The 19,482-nt window shown below is 43.3% G+C and overlaps 2 protein-coding genes across 2 annotated transcripts in view; both read left to right on the top strand.

Annotated features, from left to right (window-relative positions):
• The first annotated feature begins 530 nt into the window (after positions 1-530).
• On the top strand, positions 531-9,723 carry znf296 (zinc finger protein 296). Its single transcript, XM_026316014.1, has 3 exons — positions 531-819; positions 3,182-3,538; positions 7,166-9,723. The coding sequence occupies exons 1-3, from the start codon at positions 546-548 to the stop codon at positions 8,929-8,931; spliced, it is 2,397 nt and encodes a 798-aa protein (XP_026171799.1). The 5' UTR covers positions 531-545; the 3' UTR covers positions 8,932-9,723.
• Positions 9,724-13,361: 3,638 nt separating this feature from the next.
• Positions 13,362-19,482, top strand: part of capn12 (calpain 12) — a 28,826-nt gene continuing 22,705 nt past the window's right edge. The window contains exon 1 of the mRNA XM_026316035.1: positions 13,362-13,431. The gene's annotated coding sequence lies outside the window, so the exon portion shown is untranslated. The remainder of the gene's footprint in view (positions 13,432-19,482) is intronic.

The following is a 19,482-nucleotide window of genomic DNA, read 5'->3' as shown; positions in this document are numbered from 1 at the left end:
CAGGTCCACATACCTTTTAAATATTTAATCAAATGTTCATGAAAATGCTACAATATTTGATGCAACTTGATTTGGGCCCTAAAAAGCACACAGGAATCAACAGTAGATGGCGACAAATTTCATTGTTGCAGATAAAGATGCTTCCCCGCAGCGTCTCGTCACCCTGAGCCAATTCTGTTGAATTTGGGGCTTTTTGTGAGTTCTCGCTGCTTTTTACAGGTGTTTTGCAGCCACGGACGGTCAGGGAGAAAAGGAGAACTGACGATTTCTCTGGTTCCGGTTTGGTTTTTGAAGACACCTGTGGAAAACCGGCGAGTTAGTTTAGTTTAGAGGAGGAACTAGATGTTGATTTCCAGTACAGCGTGTGATTGAAACAAACAGTTTAATCTTGCTTCAATCCAGAAAGAGACAGTAAAAAAAAAAAAAAAAAGAAAGAAAGAAAAGCATTGAAAGTGGTAGCGTGTTTACGGAGTGTGTTATCCGAGGAAGGCGGGGTCAGAGTCGTAGGAACTGAGACACGGGGCGGGCGGCGCCTACAGTCGCCCATGCCCCTTTTGCCCTCCGCTCGCTGCGGGGGAAGAAGCGTGAACTTGAACGCTCCCTTCACTGCTCGGTGCGAGTCCAGGCAGAGGCCAGTCAGGCTTATCAGTCTGTCCGCGAGGCTTTTGGTCAGCTTATCGGAGAAGGAACAGCTTGAGGGATTTTGGTTTTTGCGAGGCTTGTTGTTTGGGACCCAGAAAGGTGCCAAACGCGAAACGCTCGACGCGATGTCCAGGCGCAAACTTGGAAGCAGACCGCAGCACCTGAGTGCAATTCAAGGTAAGCCGGAGGGAGAGCAGCGGTGCGTGGGCATGTCGAGACTGCTGGAGTCCACCGTGATGTTTTCGGAGGAAACCTAACTAAATTCAGGTCGTGGTTTCGTTTTATTGGCAACTTGCGCGCCTGGTTTGGATGCGCCCTGGCACCGGTTATCACTGCTTAATGGTGGAGTAAATAAAGGATGTTGTTTTAATTCTAAAGCCCAATAAAACTTTCCAAGAGGTTTCAAAATATGCTTGTGTTTACTCTGGCCCTAACGACCCCACTATTTACCTTATGCGCACTCTGCAGGTAAATATTTAGATAAGAGCTTATGGTTTTCTTGTCGCGTTTGTCCTGATAGAGACTTCTGCTGCTGTTGTCTTCGTAGAGGAAGGACCGGTTTACTGGCACGTTGCTTTCAGAGGCTACAGGTCCGAACACGATTATTAATATTTGTATCTTAGACGATCATCAGGTTTCTTGGTCTCTGGTTTAACTTGGACGGTTTTTGTCCCTTCCTCCTGGTTTTCGGACGCATCACCTAAAGCCAAGAGATGTTGCCTCATGTTATTTTTTTTTTTTTTTTTGTGATATTTGGACAGTTAAATAACGCTCATAAATAAAACTGCAGGTCAGATCTCCATGTGATTCTGTTCAGGCTGTTCAAACATCAAGAGCAGCTCACAGAGGAACATGTGATGCTTGAAAGGAAACAAGAGAGAAACTTAAAACACCATTTGTTTTTTACAGTTCTCTACTGGAGACCAGCGGTGCGTGTCTGGTGTGACCACAGGCCCTGACTCAACTCTGTGTGTGTATGTGTGTGCGCGCGCGCGCGCGCGCGTGTGTGTGTGTGTGTGTGTGTGAGACCGCGCCTTGCAAGTCTGCACAAACAGCGCAGCCCTGAAACAGGAAAGGTGACATTTTTGAGTAACAACTGGCGAGATCCGACTTCAGACTGTACTGTCTGTACCTGTCCTGTGTGCTAGCCGGCCTAGTCCAGGCATCAAGGTGTGCCCATGACCGCGTTGAGCAATAGTCTACTGACCCCCCTCCCTCCTTCCCGTCCTCTTCCTCCTCCTCTCTCTCACAAAGAGCTCTACCTGCCCTGACCTGGCAGACTTTCTTCAGGAAATATCCAAAGTCTACAAAGACTTGCTTTACGTTGTGTCCACTGTTTCCTCCCCAGTGTCGGCCTCTGTCTACAGAGCACACACTTTTAAAAACCACATATCTGTCAGATTGTAAACGCTGAATCAGATGACCTGGCCTGTACACAGCAGTGAGTGCAAAAACACAGTGGTTGCTCTTATCTCCCAACACCTTCAGTCTCTTTTTTCTCTCTCTCTCTCTTTTATTGCAATCCACTTCCTGTTGAGAAACTCCCGCTGCCTGTGAGTGGTAGGGTAACGTATTACTGAGAGTGAAAGGTGAAGGCCTTAGTCATCACCTTAGGCTTTTAATAATTTGGTTTTCAGCACGTAATCACGTTAAGTTGGGGTTGATGTTTTGTTGTTTTTTTTTTTTCTTTGCAGAGATGCGACAGTTGGGCTGCTCTCTCTGCACCCAGCGGCCTCAGTCACAGCGAGTGGATCTGTTTGGGGTTGGTTAAAGGAAGTGGTCAGTACTGGCTGAGCAGATTGGCCTCATTGCTGTAGTGCTCATAACTGAAAGTAGCGCTTTCAATCACCTACAGCACGTTTGTTGCTCCACTGAGGTCTAACTGCATTTGTGCCAGTTTTAGTGAAGTGTTGATTTACTGAGAGAACGTGTTAAAAAAACAAAACAAAACAACAACAACCTTTAAGCTGAAATCTGAACTTTGGTCTTGTTCCTGCATTCACCTGTTTTTGTTCTGGGACGTTTGAAGTCTAAGATGCTTTACATCTTGACGTTTCGGTCGTGTCTGTGTGTTTTCAGCACAGAGCTAAAGGTTTGTGTGAATGTGGATTAGTTGTCCTGTAATGCTGATCTATCATGCTGATATATCACATACCTGAAAAGTGGGTGAAATGCCAGTCATAGTACGAGGTGATGCTTTCAAATGTGTGGACCAAAAGTCCACAACCTGAAGCTGTTCACTCTGCCTTCTGATAGAAAACGAAACAATATTGCATCTTCTTGCTGTCCATCATTTTGTGTTTAGCTGTTTTGTGTTTCAGCTTCATAAAACTTCTTTACTTTTTTAATACTAAGGGTCAGTGGTGCCTACACTCCTGTGTAATGAACTGCGTCTCTAAGCTGATGGCCACATCCTAATCCTTGTGTTTTTACACCATCAGAAACATCCGTTTCTGTTAAAATTAAGTTAAACTATGACATATCTTTTTGTGGTTCTGGTCCCCCCCCCCCCCCCCCCCCCCTTCCCTGCCTGTCTCAGATGCCAGTGACGTGGCGGATGGTACCGGTTCATCAGGTAACCAGCCTCCTTTTCCTCCGCCATCACAAGCCCAGGCTCCCAACGAGGGTCATGACCTCCTGACCTGCGGCCAGTGCAGCCAGGCCTTCCCCCTCGCCCACATCCTGGCGTTCATCCAGCACAAGCAGGGCGGCTGCCTCTCCCGAAACCAGGCCCAAAACGCCAACGCCACGCCCCCCTCACCCGCCAACCGAGCGCGGCAGAGCTTCATCGCCGAGCTGGGACCGGGATTCATCGAACTGAGGAGAGGGACGGCCAGGGACAGAGTCTGGGCGGAAGAGACTGGCGTGAAAACGAAACTGGAGTCCAGCAAGACAGGTGAGTGCTCGGAAGAAGAAGACAGAAGGCAGGTTGGTAATAGGCGACTCTGTTTGTAGTATTTTATTTTCTTTCAACTGTCCCTCTCTTCGTTTAACAACTGTGCCCCCTCCCTCCTGAGTCCAGCTCATTAGCTAGCCGTTGCCATTAGCAGACCTGCATGAGTTAGTGACGCACAGGCTAATTGTGTGGAAAGGATAGGCAGCAGGAGCGTTCAGAGGGCACCAAGGCTCCCCGAGGGCTCCATACTGAGCACCTGAGCTCCAGAGCTTCTTCCCATCTCCCTGACTGTGTCAGTCTCTGAGGTGGAATGGCCAGGTAAACATGTTTCTGCCTCTGTCATCCACTGCGCCCTGGACAACAGAGACTGAAACCACATGCTCTAAAAACCAGCACGTTTCGCTGTTTATGAGGCCAACCGGGGTGTTTCAGGTTTGCTGCGTGCACTCCTGCACCGCAGCACGAAATGGTCAGAGGAGAGGACGTGTGCGTGGCACTGTCCTCGCTGTCATGACACTGTAATGGAGGACATTGCATCATGTGCAGCTCTGCTGCCATCTCCCACTGTTCTGCCCCGGGCCGAGCCACATGAGCTCCAGGGAATCCCCTCCTTCCTCCTGCTTCTTCTTCATCTTATGCATCTTCTTTTTGTGTCCTTGTTTTCATTATTCTCTGCCTGCTAAGCTTCCCCTCTATTTTCATTCTGCTGAAAATTGTCTCATACATTTGCACTTTTATTTTTCTTTCAGGCATTTTTTTTTTCTCATCTCTTCTGTTATTTTTTTTTTTTTGCTGCAAAAATATGACAGTTGTCACGGTGATGTAATGCCAAAAATAATTTGTCCCTCCAGAGGTCAAGCCCATCAAAACTCAATCAGCAATTCATGAATTCTCATTAAAATCCTTCCAAAAAAAAAAACAAAAAACAATTTGATGTGCTTGAGATGGAAGAGAGTTATTTTGTTTTCCCTGCAAAGGTCAGATGTATTTGGAGGTCAGTCAGTGTCTCCAAAGTGAGGGAGGAGTATGTGGGATGTTGTAAAGGATTGCAAATGGCCAGAGCATCTTGTGACACACTCTCACTGTAGGTATCGGTGCCCCTTCGCACATTTTGAAACTCTCATGTACACACACGTTAGCATTTCCTTCCTTTGTGTAACGTTCAGAGGATGAGTGCACAAACCATTTCCGTTTGTCCACAACCTCTCTTGTTTTTCTGTTTCTTTTTTTTTTCCTGTCTGTCTCTCTCTTTCACTTACAGTCAGAGAGCACATGAGCTTGATAATCTGGTGCCCGCAGGATTATACAACAGACCTGACAAATGCAGGAGGCACGGGTGGGAAAGAGCTTGTGAATAATGTAAAAGTGGATAAGTTTGAATTAAAGTTTCATTAGAGAATGTAGGTTGCATTTGTTTGGAGTTTGCAATTTATTTATTTATTTATATTTTTACCAAGCTTTTAGCGTTATCTCCTCTGATTTTTATGAGTCACGGGTTCGAGTTGCTGTGTGCAGAAGTAGCGAAGGACAGTTATAATTGGACAACCTGCCCAGTAAGTAATAGGAAGTGCTGTTATGCGTGAGTGGCGAGCTGTTTTCTGGGAGGGAAACGGAGCATCTGAAGCTTCTGAGATGAGTGAATGTGAAAGAGCAGTTATCCCACAACAGACAGCGCCTCCATCTATTTTCTGTATTCAAGAGACAAGCTGAGAAAAGGGGGTAGAGTGGGATGGATTACCGAAGAGCCGCGTGCATCTGTCTCATTCCTTTTTATTTATTCTCCTTGTTTGTTTTTTTTTCTCATCTCTCCCCTCCTCACCCCCCCACAGTATTTCTTTCCCCAATCTTCAACACACTTTCACTTTGCCCTCATTCAATCCCCCCCCTCTCTCTTTTCTCCTCCCTCTGCCTCCCAAGGGAAAAGAGATTCTGCCTGCTGCTCGTTAGTGCTCCCAGCCAATCTGCATTTTTAATTAGTAGTTATTGCTTCTGCTTAATATTCAAGTGCTACCCCGGGCCAAATGGGAATCCTTACCAAAAAAAAAAAAGCAAGGAGTGAGAGGGGAGAGAGGCAAGGAACGAGAAACCGGTTGGGTATTGTGTTTCACTCCAGGACCCCGAGACAAAAGCTCCCCCATCCTCCCTACCTCAGGGAAAGATTTGGAGGGGTTTTTTTGGGAGGGGGGCAGCGGTGAGGGAGAGCTGGGGTTGGAGGATGGGTCTCAAGTACAATCCAAAGGGGTGACATATTTTCATGGTGTCTCTTGGCCCCCCATACTACATTATAATCTTTTTATCTCATTTTCTTTTTATCTCCCGAGCCCTGACCTACCTATCTATATCTCTCTTTTTTTCTGCTCTCACTCTTCACCCTATTTTTAAAAGAAGGATCTGAACTTCTCCTGGGTTTCTCCTCGGGCTAGGTTAAAGGACATGAACACCACAACTCCTCTCGTCTCCAGACAGAGGGAGGGCGGGAGATGGGCAAAAATAAAAAGAAACAGTTGCTCTCTTTTTCATCTTCACTCTCCTCCCCCCTCCAGTAAAATACAGACGGATTTGACTTGAGGAAACATGAAAGAGGCTTATACCAGAGTCGGCTTTGAACCTCTCCAAAAAAGAACTGTTTTCCCCCTCAATTTGGGGATCTTCTTTCCAATTTTGATTTATGCAGAAAGGCCTCATTTGTCAAGCAGGCTGAGTCAGTGCCTGATTTGCATAAAGTGTTCGTTTTCTACGTTCTGCTAATTAGCAATTTGCAGCTTAATTGGAGAGTGGCTCTCGTTTAGGAGACAAAGCTTTCCACGTATAAAAATATCTCCAGATGTACTTTGCGACATGGCTGGCCCCTCTGTTGGACTTTCAGGTTCTGCAGCCTGATTTCTCTCCTGCTTCAGGACATACTTTTTTTTCCTTTCTTTTCTTCTTTCTATCATTATTCAGGCCTCCCTTCTTCATCAGCTGGCCCTTCTCTTCACCTTATTTGAGCCTGTATCGGTCCGTCTGTGCTGCTCTGCTCATGTTGCTGCTCAAAGTTTATAACTCTAACGCTGCCACAATCAATATCATCATTATAACAATGGATCACATGAGAGGCTGAAGCCACAGGTAATTAACCCTTAATGCACCAGTTCCCCTTCTCTTTGTACCATCTTTAAACTCACTGGTCTTACCCGTCCCACCTCTGTCATCACATTGTTCCCGGCACCAGCAAACTCTAAAACCCAACCGTACACTACATGATCAGCACCAAAACACAGATGGACAAGGTTAGTGAGGAGCTGGTGAACATAGTGGAGAGTTGAGCAGCTAGAGAGCCAGATGTTTACCTGAGGAGCAGGTGGAGAGAGGGAATACTGGGGACTTACTCTCATCACATGGAGACAAATGTGGTTCAAAATAATGGTTAGTTTTCCTATATATCTGCCAGATGTTAAAAAAAAACACTATCAGCTTAATTTTGGGGTTAATGTATGTCTATAAATTTACCTCATTTTTTTTCTTACTGCTACTGGAAGTAAAGACATTTCAAACAAGCATCATGTCTTTCATATCAGTCCTTATTCTCAACCAATCAGAACTAACTTTTTTTTTGCTTTTTGCTTTTTTTTTGCTTTTTTTTTTCAGTGCCAGAGGCACCGTCCTGTTTCACCTGCCAGCAGTGTGAATGTGTGTTTTCAACTGCATGGGCGCTCTTACAGCACGCTCAGCACATACACTCCTTCAGCATATATCAGGAGGACGAGGAGGATGACGTGGACATGAGAGGAGGAAGAGGAAGTCTTAAAGAGCATAAATCGGCTGCAGCCACTCTGGATCCACGCCACCTGAGCCAAACTCTCGCCTCAGCCTTCCAGCCCTCTGTCCTGCGCCTCAGTCGCTCCCGTCAGACACATGCCCCATCCTCCTCCTCCTCTACAGTTAACTCGCAGGCTCTGAACTTTTCAGTGCGGCTCAGGGAACTGGCAGAGGGGAATAACACCATCACCTGCAGTTCCCCAGTGGGCCTGGTGTTGTCTCCATCCTCTTCTCCACCAGCGGCTTCTCCCTTCCCTCAGACTGGTGCACTCCAGGCTGATTTCCACTGCGAGATGTGCGACCAGAACTTCCAGTCCCTGCGAGCTCTGTCTGCCCACCGCCGGACTCACGCATGCGAGAGGCCCTATCACTGTGGAGTGTGTGGGCAGGCCTTTGCCCAGAGTGGCCAGCTGGCCCGTCACATAAGGAGCCATCACAGGGAAGCTGGAGGTGGAGGAAGTGGATATGAGTCGGTGGAGATGGCTGTGATGGAGGAGGATATAGGGAGGCAGGGAATGAGAGGGAGGTTTCAGATGCAGCCAGCTGGAAGCGTGGGAAAGGGCATGGTTGGTACGGACGTGAGAGCCCAGGGCCACTCCGAGCTGGACCTGACCCTGCCCAAACACCCTTCAGGCCTGTTGCTGCTGAACTTACCGGTTAGACCGTCAGACAGGGAACTGGCAAGGCTGTACCAGCGTCAGAGAGAGGGGGGAGAGGGAGGGGAGGAGGAGGCAGAGACACAGGGAGAGCCCCAGCACACGTCACCCTGCGCCAGCCCCTCTGAAGGCTCACTGGAGAGTGGAGAAACAGGAGGGAGTGGTGAGAGCGGTATCGCTAGTGGAAACTGTACGCCCAAGCGCCCAGAGATGGGCGACAAGGTACGAGGGGTTGGAGAGTGGGAGAACGAAAGGGGAGACATTGTAGAGAGGGAGAAAGAGTGGAGTTCAGCCAAAGTCAGCGAGGCTCTGCAGGAGTGGCAGAGGGACAATGAGCGGAGGAGTGTTCCAGGAGGTGTTAGCACTGGAGGAAACAACATTATTACTGCTGGTTCAGCTGGTAAGAAGAAGAAAGACGAGGCCTGCGAATACTGTGGTAAACAGTTCAGAAATAGCAGCAACCTGACTGTGCACCGCCGCAGCCACACAGGTGAACGGCCCTACCGCTGTGGCCTCTGCAACTACGCCTGCGCTCAGAGTTCAAAGTTAACACGCCATATGAAGACCCATGGCGCTCAGGGAGCCAAGGCTTCCTTTTTGTGCCAGCTGTGCGCAGTACCCTTTACTGTCTATGCCACTCTGGAGAAACACCTGAAGAAAGTTCACGGCCTGAGCCACGCCAGCGTAGGAGCGTACGCACAGGCCAGCGCTGCAGACACTTTAGCTGCCATAAAAGCTGAGGAAGACGCATCTGTGGTGAGAATGGAGGAGGATGAAGCCAGTTTGGATCTGTCCGAAACAGACGGCAGAATGCAAAGTGACGTGGTGAAAATCATGGAGGTTGAGGAGGCGCAAAACAGCAGGAATCCAGCCATAGTGGATGATCTCCCACTCGAGAACAGCTCAGAAGCGAACTTAGCTTTGACTTCTGCACCCTGAGAGCTGCTCTCATTCACTGATAGACATCAAAACAGCACTGTATAGGATTTAATTCACCCATTCAAATAAAAAGACCTTATCTCATAATAGAACTGACATTACGATAAAGTGGAATCTAGTTTAAAAAAAGAAGCTGCAGCACTTCAGAAAGCAGCGGGCGGTCCTATCATCTCTGCCAGCACTGAGGCACACTGCAGCCATGTTCGTCATGACTGTAAGCGAAGCTGCTGGTTGAAACTAAAGTGCCTACAGTTTTTTCAGACCACAGAGCAAAACAAGGCCATGACATTCAACAGGGAGATTACCAGAGCTTTTGAACAGGAAGTGCACTACCACAGTCCACACCGCCACAGGAAGCTGATCACCACGTTGCAGTGCAGGATGCAAAAGACGAGTGATTTATCTCTCTGGTGACCCACTGGACAGGTGCAGGCAGATATTAACTGGCAGATAATACAGAGAACAGATTATATTGAATAAAAAAAAAATAAAACAATAAAATGATGTTAGTATATTTTCAGAATCAGCAGTTGGAGAGAGATCATATTGTGCTACCTAGATTGTTGCTGGTTTTCTTCTGAGAAGACCTTTTAAAGACTAAAGATGTTTGAACAGACCCAGGGATGAAATGAATCCAAACACTGTTGGCCTGCAGTTTCTCAGACTCCTCTTTTTAAAGAGCGCTTGGTTGTCACAACACTTGTCACTTAACAATGTTTACAGGGCTCAAGGGGCCTAGCAAAGGTTGTGCTCCTGACTTTGTGACAATATGTACAGATCCTTTTTTTTAAATTTTTTTTTCTTCCTTATTTTATGTGAATAGTCAGATCTACTGATGTTTTTTTTTTTTTTGTTAGTTCTATGCATAAAAAAACTGCAATTTTACCTACATGTGAAAACGGGTGTGTATTATTTTCCTCAATTTGTACTTTTTGTTGTGATGGTAAATTCTCTTTCATTGTTTACATTTGTAAAGTGCCAGACTGCTTAAAGCTTATGCATGTTTTGGAGCCATTTGAAACTGTTTTTGTTTTTTGTTTGTTTGTTTTTTTCCTGTGTTTGAATTGTTCCTAATTTATGGATGCTGCATGTTGGTGGTTATGTAACTGAAAAAGTCTGTTTCACTGCTGAACTACAGGGTGGAGAGGTAGTAGACAGTTAAACGGTGGAGTTTTGTGGGAAGCCACTTGAGCGAGCACTTGGGTGAGTGAGTTGTGCGGGTTTTTTTTTGTTTTTTTCTTTTGCGTGTACATAGGAGAAAGAGGAAAAAAAAAAAAAAAAAAAAGACTACTTGCACCCTCTGTCCTGTGATCTTGAGTCCTAACTCGACTGGTCACAATCTTCATGTCGTGCATCTGACGGCTCATCTTGTGTCAACAATGTGGATTTTAACACAAATTAAACATGAAGAAATGTTTCATTCAGCAAATCTAACAGGACAGGGGGCCCAAGTAGTGTGTTACCAACTTTTTTTTTTTTTTTTGTGACTACTGTGATGACTTTGTGTTACTGTATTGGATTGCTACTTATATTCATGTCAGGGAAAACAAATTCTTACGAATGTTTGTGTAATGAATGATTATGAATGAGTGTAGTGCAACTGTTCAGGGATAATATTTTGTACATAGATTGACATTCTAGCCGTTGCTATACTTATTGTTATTAATATTATCTGGTTGTCTCTGTTACATGCCCTTGCTTTGCCTAGCTTAGCATCGTCTCCTTTACAACAAACACTGGCTATTGTGAAGCTACACCACTCTGCTGTCTTTGTAAACTTGACACCATTTTGTACCATGTCACAAGGAACCTCAATAAAGAGTTGAGGTGAAATGTTTTGTATTGTGGAGTTTTTTTTGTTTTTTAATCCTGTCTTTTCTTTTTTTGTGCTTGTGGTTGCTTTTTTTCTGCATGTTTATTCTGTTTTCTTACTCTGGGACCCACAACAAAGCCTTTGAAACTATTTTAGGTATCGTTTCTTACCAGGATGTTGTCTTAGTCAGTGTGGGTCCTTTCTCTGAGGACCACAGTCAGCGCTGAGTTATTAATTTTTAATGTGAGTGTTTGGATTAGGGACCCTTACTCCTTGTTTACATCCTTGTGATGTTACTGGCTTTGTTCTGGAAACACTGTAATGTAATTCCAGCGGGGGTGTGTGTGTTTGTACTGTACTGTATGCATGTATGTAGATTATATTTGAGTTGGTGTCAGTCACCCTGCAGCTTGTGGGATGGGTGCAGCGAGATGTGATGTGACACGGGTGGTGAGGATTTCTCAGGATAGGATTTTTTTTTTTTTTTTTTTTTTGGGGGGGGGGGGGGCGCAGCAGTTTGGTTATTGTTTGTGGGCACGTGAGGAGGCAGAGCAGGGAGGGTGGAAAGTGCCAAGGGGTTGAAATAATTGCTGACTCCATTTTAAGGGCGTAAAAACCTCTGCACCAGCATCTCTGGCCTTGACCCCCCTCCCCACACGCACACACACACACACACCCACCTCCTCTACCATCCTAATGAAAATGAAGTTCTATGATCCCTCTAGCTCATTAACAGCAGGTCTTTTAATGAGCTTTCAACAGGATGGGGGCTGGGTAAATGAAGAGGAGGAGTGGGGTTGGATGGTGGAGGGTTGGATGGATGGGGGGGGGGTTATTGCACCAGATGTACACACGCCCACTACTACCAATTACTATTGTGCTATAGAGAATAAGAAGGAAGTGAAGACAGAAGCTGCTGAGGCCCGGGGAGTCAGTTTGTCCGTTTCTCTCCACAGAGACAGAGAAAAAAAACACAGGAGGGAGGACAGTACAGGTGACAGGTAACATCCTCCGTCGCTCCCTCTGGTAAACTCTGTTGGGCGCCACAGCCAGCGCCATTTGGTGCTCGTATGGGCCCAATTATGTAAGGTAAGTTGATACACTGCAAAACACAGCACAGTAGCCCCTACAGCAAGTGGATATCTTTTCCATGTCCCTGAGTGCCCTTTGTCTTCCTGCAGTCCACACCTCTATGAGCGGCCATCCAAACCTGCACACGCAAGTGTCAGCCAGTCACACCATGTAGAGTTAATCATATCTGCCAATAGGAGAGTGAGAGTCTCCTGACCAGTGACTACCCCTGGGCGGTAGTAATGTGGACTTTGAGATGTAATAGTTGTCTCAGCTCCACAGAGAAAGCTTTTGTTGGTCTCAAGGTTGAGAGCCTCTGCAGACACACAAACACACACACACACAACCAACACTGTCACATGGGATTTTATGATGCTACACTTGCTTTAAAAACTTATTAAACAATCTTTACATCTAAAATGGAAAGATATATTAATATAAGAAGGTTAAATGTCTTTAATCATCCAAAGGGTTGTTCTACTGTTACGTGATAATGTACTCTGGACTTATTTGACTGAGTTAAAGAGCAAATGAATGCACCTCTGTGCATGTCCACATCCCGAGGTCCTGTGGCAAAGATTTTAGAAATACTGACTCTTAAATTAAATGACCACCTAGTAGAAAAAACACAGAAAAACTCTCTCTCCTGGAGTTTAACCCCAAATATACAGAAAATTAACACACTCATTGTATGATAGCTACTTCCCTCAACAACAGCATCAAAAATATTGTTACATTATCAATGTTAAGTTATTGAGACAGATGTTTTCATTTTTTTGTGTCAGTTGTCTTTAATTTCCTATTTTCTTACTGTAAAATTACTCAATGTTTGTCAAAGGAGAAGTGGATATGAAAGGGGGCCCAGAACAGAACTTTTGGGAACACCACATTAAAGTTTTCACTATCAGCTATTAGAGAGGTAAATCAAGAACCACAAGGCTGACCTCATTATTAAAGACATAATTTAGAGTCAGCAGAGTTGGAAAGTAACAAAGAACAAATACTTCATTACTGTACTTAAGTAGATTTTTTAGGTATCTGTACTTTAGTTGAGTATTTATTTTTCTGACGACCTTTTACTTTTACTCCTTACATAAATATCTGTACTTTCTACTTCTTATATTATCAAAACAGGCTCATTACTTTTTCTACCTCGGCGGACGACAACACGATGTAAAAGACTAACTAGAGAGGGAAATCGAGAGCGTACAGGTTATGACAGAGAGAACACTTGCAGTGAGACGGAGGAAGAAAGGGATCCAGGGAGTGTTGCCGAGTCCGACAACGATGCAGAGATGCAAGGAAAAATGTGAGGAGAGCAGAAGAAACTTAATATATGGGGTCTGTTTGTTCTCCTATAGGGCTTGCCTGTGGCCATGAGAGCCCCTCACTTATGCGTCAATTGTGCTTTATCATGTAAAAAGCCAATTAACTGGGAGCTTAATTACATCTCTCATAGTATAATGTGTTACACCTCCAATCACCTCTGCATCCCTGTCCTCTTGTCCTCTTCTTCCTTAGGATAGTTGAGGCTGAGGATTAAATCACCAGCAGGGCCGACTGAGACGGGGATAACAAGAAAGAGAAATATGCATCAGGGAGCGATCAGACAAATGGTAGGACTCCCTCTCTGCTCTTTATCCTCATGCAGTTCCCACAATCCCCACATTCTCTCGCTTGTCCCTCCTCCCGCAACAACCGCAGAGTGAAACCTGAACCCTTGATTTACACTCACCTCTTTTTCCTCCATCTCACCTTCTCCTCCCCTCACCAACCTAACCCCTGACAGTGAGAGTGTGGGAGGACTGGGTGAGATGCAATGCAGTCCAGGGCAGCCACCGAGAGTCTACCTGCTCTCATTTTACCATTCAACACCTTCAGATAATAAGAGGAGGGAAAGGCAAGAACGGTTCATTCTTATAGAGGGTTTTGTGATGTCACTTATCACCGTTCGCTTGTTGCTTATAAAAGAAAAGAGTAGACTGTTCATTGGTTTCTGTTTTGTCACGTCATGACATGCCAAACAGGCAAAGATTGTTGCAAAGACAAGGTGGGGAAGACAGAAAAATGTGCATACACACCAAATGAATATAATCCTTCTTTGCATACACCAGATATAACAGGTGCTGTCTATTACTTTAAGACTGCAAGGTTTTAACCTTTTAAACTTGACAGTTGCATTGGGATTATTTGTTATTGCAATCTCATGATACTGCATGCATACCTACAGTATTGTCTTTTTGTTATCTAAAAGTCTGAATTGCTGTTATCTGACGCAACCTCTAGGACACTTGAGTGACACCAACTACAAACAAACCAATGCTTACACCACCCTTAGCTCAAATATGCTAAATATCTTTGTATGTCAGAAACAATTTTCCCGACTCTGTTTAGATGAAATATTATCAAGTATGATAACATATAATACATCTAAAGTACATTAGATGACATACAGTACAATAGAATAAACCCACGTGTATTACAACATGTTAGATATGAAACAATATATCCTATCATATCATATCATTGGAATTTAGCCTGTCATGGAGGAAAAAGAAACACCAATTGAGTTGGTGTCCACCTGATGACTGACTTACTGACTTGCCTGCTCTCTCACATGCTGTTGGTGCGATTAGTGGAATTGCACAGTGGTTAGACAGCTGAGCAGGCCTGGGTCTCTAATTGTTGCCTAACAAACCAGTTGGGCCACTGTAAGTTTAGCCTGATGAAAGGGTTTGTTTGGTGATATTTTAAAGGTAGTAACGTAATTTTTCTGGTAACTACTAGTAGGACTAGTAGGGCTAGATAAGCAGCAATAACAGCTGGACTGTTAAGTGGGAGGTGGAATTCAGATGAGACTGTCACTCAAGCCAGTGGACCCATGCAAGCTCATGCAATGTAGATATGAGGCTGGTTTAAGTTTCCAGGTATTTGCTATTTGCTTCAGCACAGATAGGAATTAAAAGCAGCTTTAAAGTATGTTAGGTCAGGTCAAAGGTACTGTAGGTTAGGGCTAGAGAATGGTGTCGCCTGTGGGGCCCAGCTGATTTATGACAACGTGGCTGGAAACCCACTGCAGGACCCATTGATAGGTCAAAACATCATTTAACCTGAATACTAGGTGTTCATAGAAAGTCTCACCCACATTTAACTGTGTATTGATAACTACATTAGTGCAAAAGCAGCATTTTGATTTTAGATTGCTTTTTGATGGAGGCAACTTTTTCTGTTTGTTAAAATTAAGATATAATGAAAAATAATGAGAGTAATAAATTAATTGAAACTGTTGAGATAATTAAAAGAAGAAATAGCAAAAGAAAACATTTTAGAACCATAAAATATTCGGCATTTTTACATTTAAAGATGCTTAAGACAGTTAATCAACTAATCAGTTAATTGATCAATCATTTTTGTTTAACAGGAATTTGCCATTAGTCGTGTTCATGACCAGTAATAGGGTTTTTATGTTTTGTTTACAAACATCTTTGTTTTTAAAGATAGTAACTATATAATTTTTAGTACAGTTGTATAGTATCAAATATATGTAGTGGAGTTATATGTACAATATAGAGTAGCACTATCAAGTAGCAGAAAAAGAAAATAGTGAGGCACATTTAATTGTTACACTGTTTGTCCTTTAGAAACACACACGTTACTCTATTCTTGTTGCACCTGGTGACCTTCCATGTGAACCACACACACACACACACACACCACACACCACACAGTTATTCAGCTGCCCATGTACAAACACATGTTCAGTTCAGTTGGTGGTGTTTGTTGTCCAGCCCAGAAATGTACAATCAAAACAAAAACAAAAAAAAAAAAAAAAGCCAGAAAAACTGGATGTGGCTATGTAGCCTTGCCTGCACACACACAAACACACACACACACACACCCTGAGCTACACGCACACTGTGCTGGGGTCAGAGGTGTTGCCTGAAGAGCATGCATACTAAGGTTAGAAGGTGTGACAGGTGAAAATGCTTTCATGTGCATGTTCCTTGCAGGCCTGAGGGCAGGTGAAGTGCAGCTCCTAGTCACTTCGACCAGGGATTCCACATGCAACAAATATTCATAAACTCTTTCTGTTTCACATACTCTCATTTCTCTGCCTTTTCATTTTATTACATCTGCATTTATTATCACTAGAACTAGTAGTCATGGGTTTGTCCACTGAGGCATTAGACTGATGCCTTTGTCTAATATTAAACAGGAACAGGAGCTATAAGTGTGCATGTCAACAGTACATTGCTTCGAAGGGTTGTTTTTTCTTTTAGCATTGGGATGAAAACAAACATGTACTTGACTTATAGACATTATCAAGGAGTTATACCACGATTACACATGTCAGACTTTTACCTGTATGGAGTATTTCTACAGTGTTTTATTGCAACTTTCACTTATGCAAAGTATCTGTATACTTCTACCAGTAAAAACCCCATGGGTGTCCTGTTAGCCTTAGGGGGTTGTGACTCTGGCCATGTGGGTGCAACGTCCTTCCTTTGAGGCTCCCACTTCTCTCCCTTCATTTGCTGTCTGTTCCCCATTGTTGTTTTTGGACCATGGATACACCATGATAACATGTTCAGAATGGATTGAAATATGACATTATAGAGGGAAAATAAATTTCCTCCTGATGTACTGTCATGTTAGCTTGTGTAGTATATACACATATAAAGACTGAAAAAAACTATTGTTGTGATACAGTTACCAGCAGGAGGAGATTTGTGTAATTTTAGTTTAACACTATTTTAATGTGGAATTTTAGAGAAATGACAGTAGTAATTGGATGGTGGTAGGCGTGTCCGATGGGTTCAGTGGGTTGTACTGTGGGTGGTTTCTAGAGTGCTAGGAGTGATGTTTGGGTGTTGTTCTGGGTGTGGTCTGCAGCTACTGGTCATGATGGGTGTGATGTGGGCCATGCTATTGTTGCGCATCCAATTCAAATTGTAACGGTCAGGCCTTGGGTGCAGTTGTATTTTTCTGACCCAGTTGTATTTTTCAAAACCAGTCAGATTTTTCAGAGACCAGTTGCGTGTTCCAGAGACCAGTCATATTTTTCTGGACCAGTCGTATTTTCCAGACCAGTCATATTTTACAGGACCAGCCAGATTTTCTGGCGCAGTGGTATTTTTCTGGCCCAGTCATATTTTTCAGGACCAGTCGTATTTTTCTGGCCCAGTCGTATTTTTCAGGACCAGTCGTATTTTTCAGACACGAGTCATATTTTTCAGAGACCAGTCATATTTTGTAAAAAAGTGCAACTGGTCTCTGAAAAATGAGTGGTCCTGAAAAATACAACTGTGCTAGAAAAATATGACTACTCCTGAAAAATTTGACTAGGCCAGAAAAATATGTCTGGTTTCTGAAAAATATGCCTGGTCCAACAAAATACATTTGGTCCAGAAAAATATGTCTGGGCTGTGAAAGATACGACTGGACTCCGAATAATACGACTGGTCTCCAAAAAACACATCTTTTCCTGAAAAGTACGACTGGACTCTGAAAAATACATCTGGTCCTGAAAAATATGTCTGGTGTCCGAAAGACATACATCCACAAATTCAGACATACACACTCACACATGTTCAGATGTACTCAGACACACAAACACAGACACACATATATTAACAGATTCAGAAATATGCTCACAGACAGTCGCACACACATAGTTGTACACACCCCTGGACTCACACCTGCACATATACAAGCACACACATACATTCATTGATACAGACACATAAATACACACAGACACACAAAAACACAAATACACAAAAGACAATTACAGGCAGACACATACATACAGATGCACACAATCATTTATACACATAGACAAAAAGATACACACACATACAAACACATACATACAGATGTACTCGGACACACAAACACAGGCACACATATACTAACACATTCACAAATATACTCAGACACACATACATTCACTGATACAGACATATAAATACATGCAGACATAGAAAAACACAAATACACAAAACAGTCACAGGTAGATACAGATGCACAAAAACAATCATTCATACGGACAGACAAAAAGATACACACATACAGACATACACACACAAATACAGATACACACACAGACACATGTCCAGATGTACTCAGACACATAAACACAAACAGACACACACACATATACTAACACATTCACAAGTATACTCAGACACACTGTCGCACACACCCCTGGACACAACCCTGCACACATACACATACATTCATTGATGAGGCATACAAATACACACACAGACACACACACACATACCCGTTTTTAATACATGGTGGGGCCCCATGACTGGGACAGTCCCCATGGGATCCACGCTTTCTGAATGGTTTAGAGATGTGATTTTAACTGCTAAATTCATGTTTAATTTTTTCCATGATGAGAATGACTCAGCATTCAGATCCAACAGTACTAAGACAGACTCTGCCAGCGTCGGTGTTCAAACGAATGTCATTTGTCACCTTGATGAGTGCAGTCTCAGTGCTGTGATGGGGCCTAAAACCTGACTGAAAACCATCAAAGCAGTTGTTCAACAGGAGAAAGTCATTAAGTTGTTGGTAAACAAGTGTGAGTGTGTGTGATTGTTTGTCTCTATGTGGTCCTGTGATGGACTGGTGACATACTACAACTACAAGTGTATCATGCACAGTATTTCCAATGCATCAGAAAGAGTTTCCAAAATACAATTTTTTAGAAAAAAAAGGACCTGATAAATCAAAGACCTTTAATTATTTGGACATGGACTTAGACGTGTTTCTAAAAAGTAAAATGAAAAAATTGGAAACCACTCCAACTTTAGCCATATTTCCGACAAAAGGCTGCAGTATAAACATTTGTATGCGTCACTGAAAAAATGCCAAATACCATTAACATTTAAACAATAAGGCGTCATATGAATGAAAAGTGCAAAGTACAATATACCTTAACATAATTAAGTGTGGGTTCATTTCCTCCTTGCGACTTTTAATATAGAATTTAATGGCTTGCCAAGTTCTGTTTTTCAGTGTCTCTGGAGAAGCATTGATACAGACAATGCAGTGTGACTTTTCCTGGTACTTTGCCAGATTTAAACACAGCCAGAATCTTTTCCACAGCCTGAACATCTTCATGGGACCAGCTCCTCCTCTTTGAGGTTTCTAAGAAAACACAATTAATACAAAATTAAACCAACTTAAAAGATTTAGTAATCACAGAATTTTATGATTTTGATCAAATGTATTTCAAAAACCATAACTGGGATACTCGTCCATTTAAAAACAGATTTAACAAAAATATATGAGATGTTATATGAAGTTTTTCTGTATTTAAAAAAAATCAGGCATATAAATACCTTTATATGAATTATATAATTTGGTCTGTTATTTATATAGTTCGGTCAAAGATTAAATGATGGTGTTGATTGTACAAAATAGTGCATTAGAAACACATTTCATTAACCCTCAGGGGTTGACAAATGCGCCGGCGCGTTTTGTAGCATCGTCTCCTGATAACACCAAAATGAACTTAAATTACTCTGTCAGTTATGATCATACAGATAAGGGCAATATATCATTCAAACCTGTAAAGGGTCTAGTTTTATTTGTATACACTCATAATGACAAAACTGCTTTTGTAAAATAAAGCAGACAGGGTGCGCTTTCTG

The sequence above is a fragment of the Mastacembelus armatus genome, chromosome 13, assembly GCF_900324485.2.
Source record: "Mastacembelus armatus chromosome 13, fMasArm1.2, whole genome shotgun sequence".
NCBI lineage: Eukaryota > Metazoa > Chordata > Actinopteri > Synbranchiformes > Mastacembelidae > Mastacembelus > Mastacembelus armatus.
This window is presented reverse-complemented; position numbering and strand designations above follow the sequence as displayed.

Coding starts and splice junctions, on each gene's coding strand:
- znf296 (XM_026316014.1), top strand. CDS start 546: ATGCCCCTTTTGCCCTCCGCTCGCTGCGGGGGAAGAAGCGTGAACTTG. Junction 820..3,181: donor GCACCTGAGTGCAATTCAAG/GTAAGCCGGAGG, acceptor TGCCTGTCTCAG/ATGCCAGTGACGTGGCGGAT. Junction 3,539..7,165: donor ACTGGAGTCCAGCAAGACAG/GTGAGTGCTCGG, acceptor TTTTTTTTTCAG/TGCCAGAGGCACCGTCCTGT.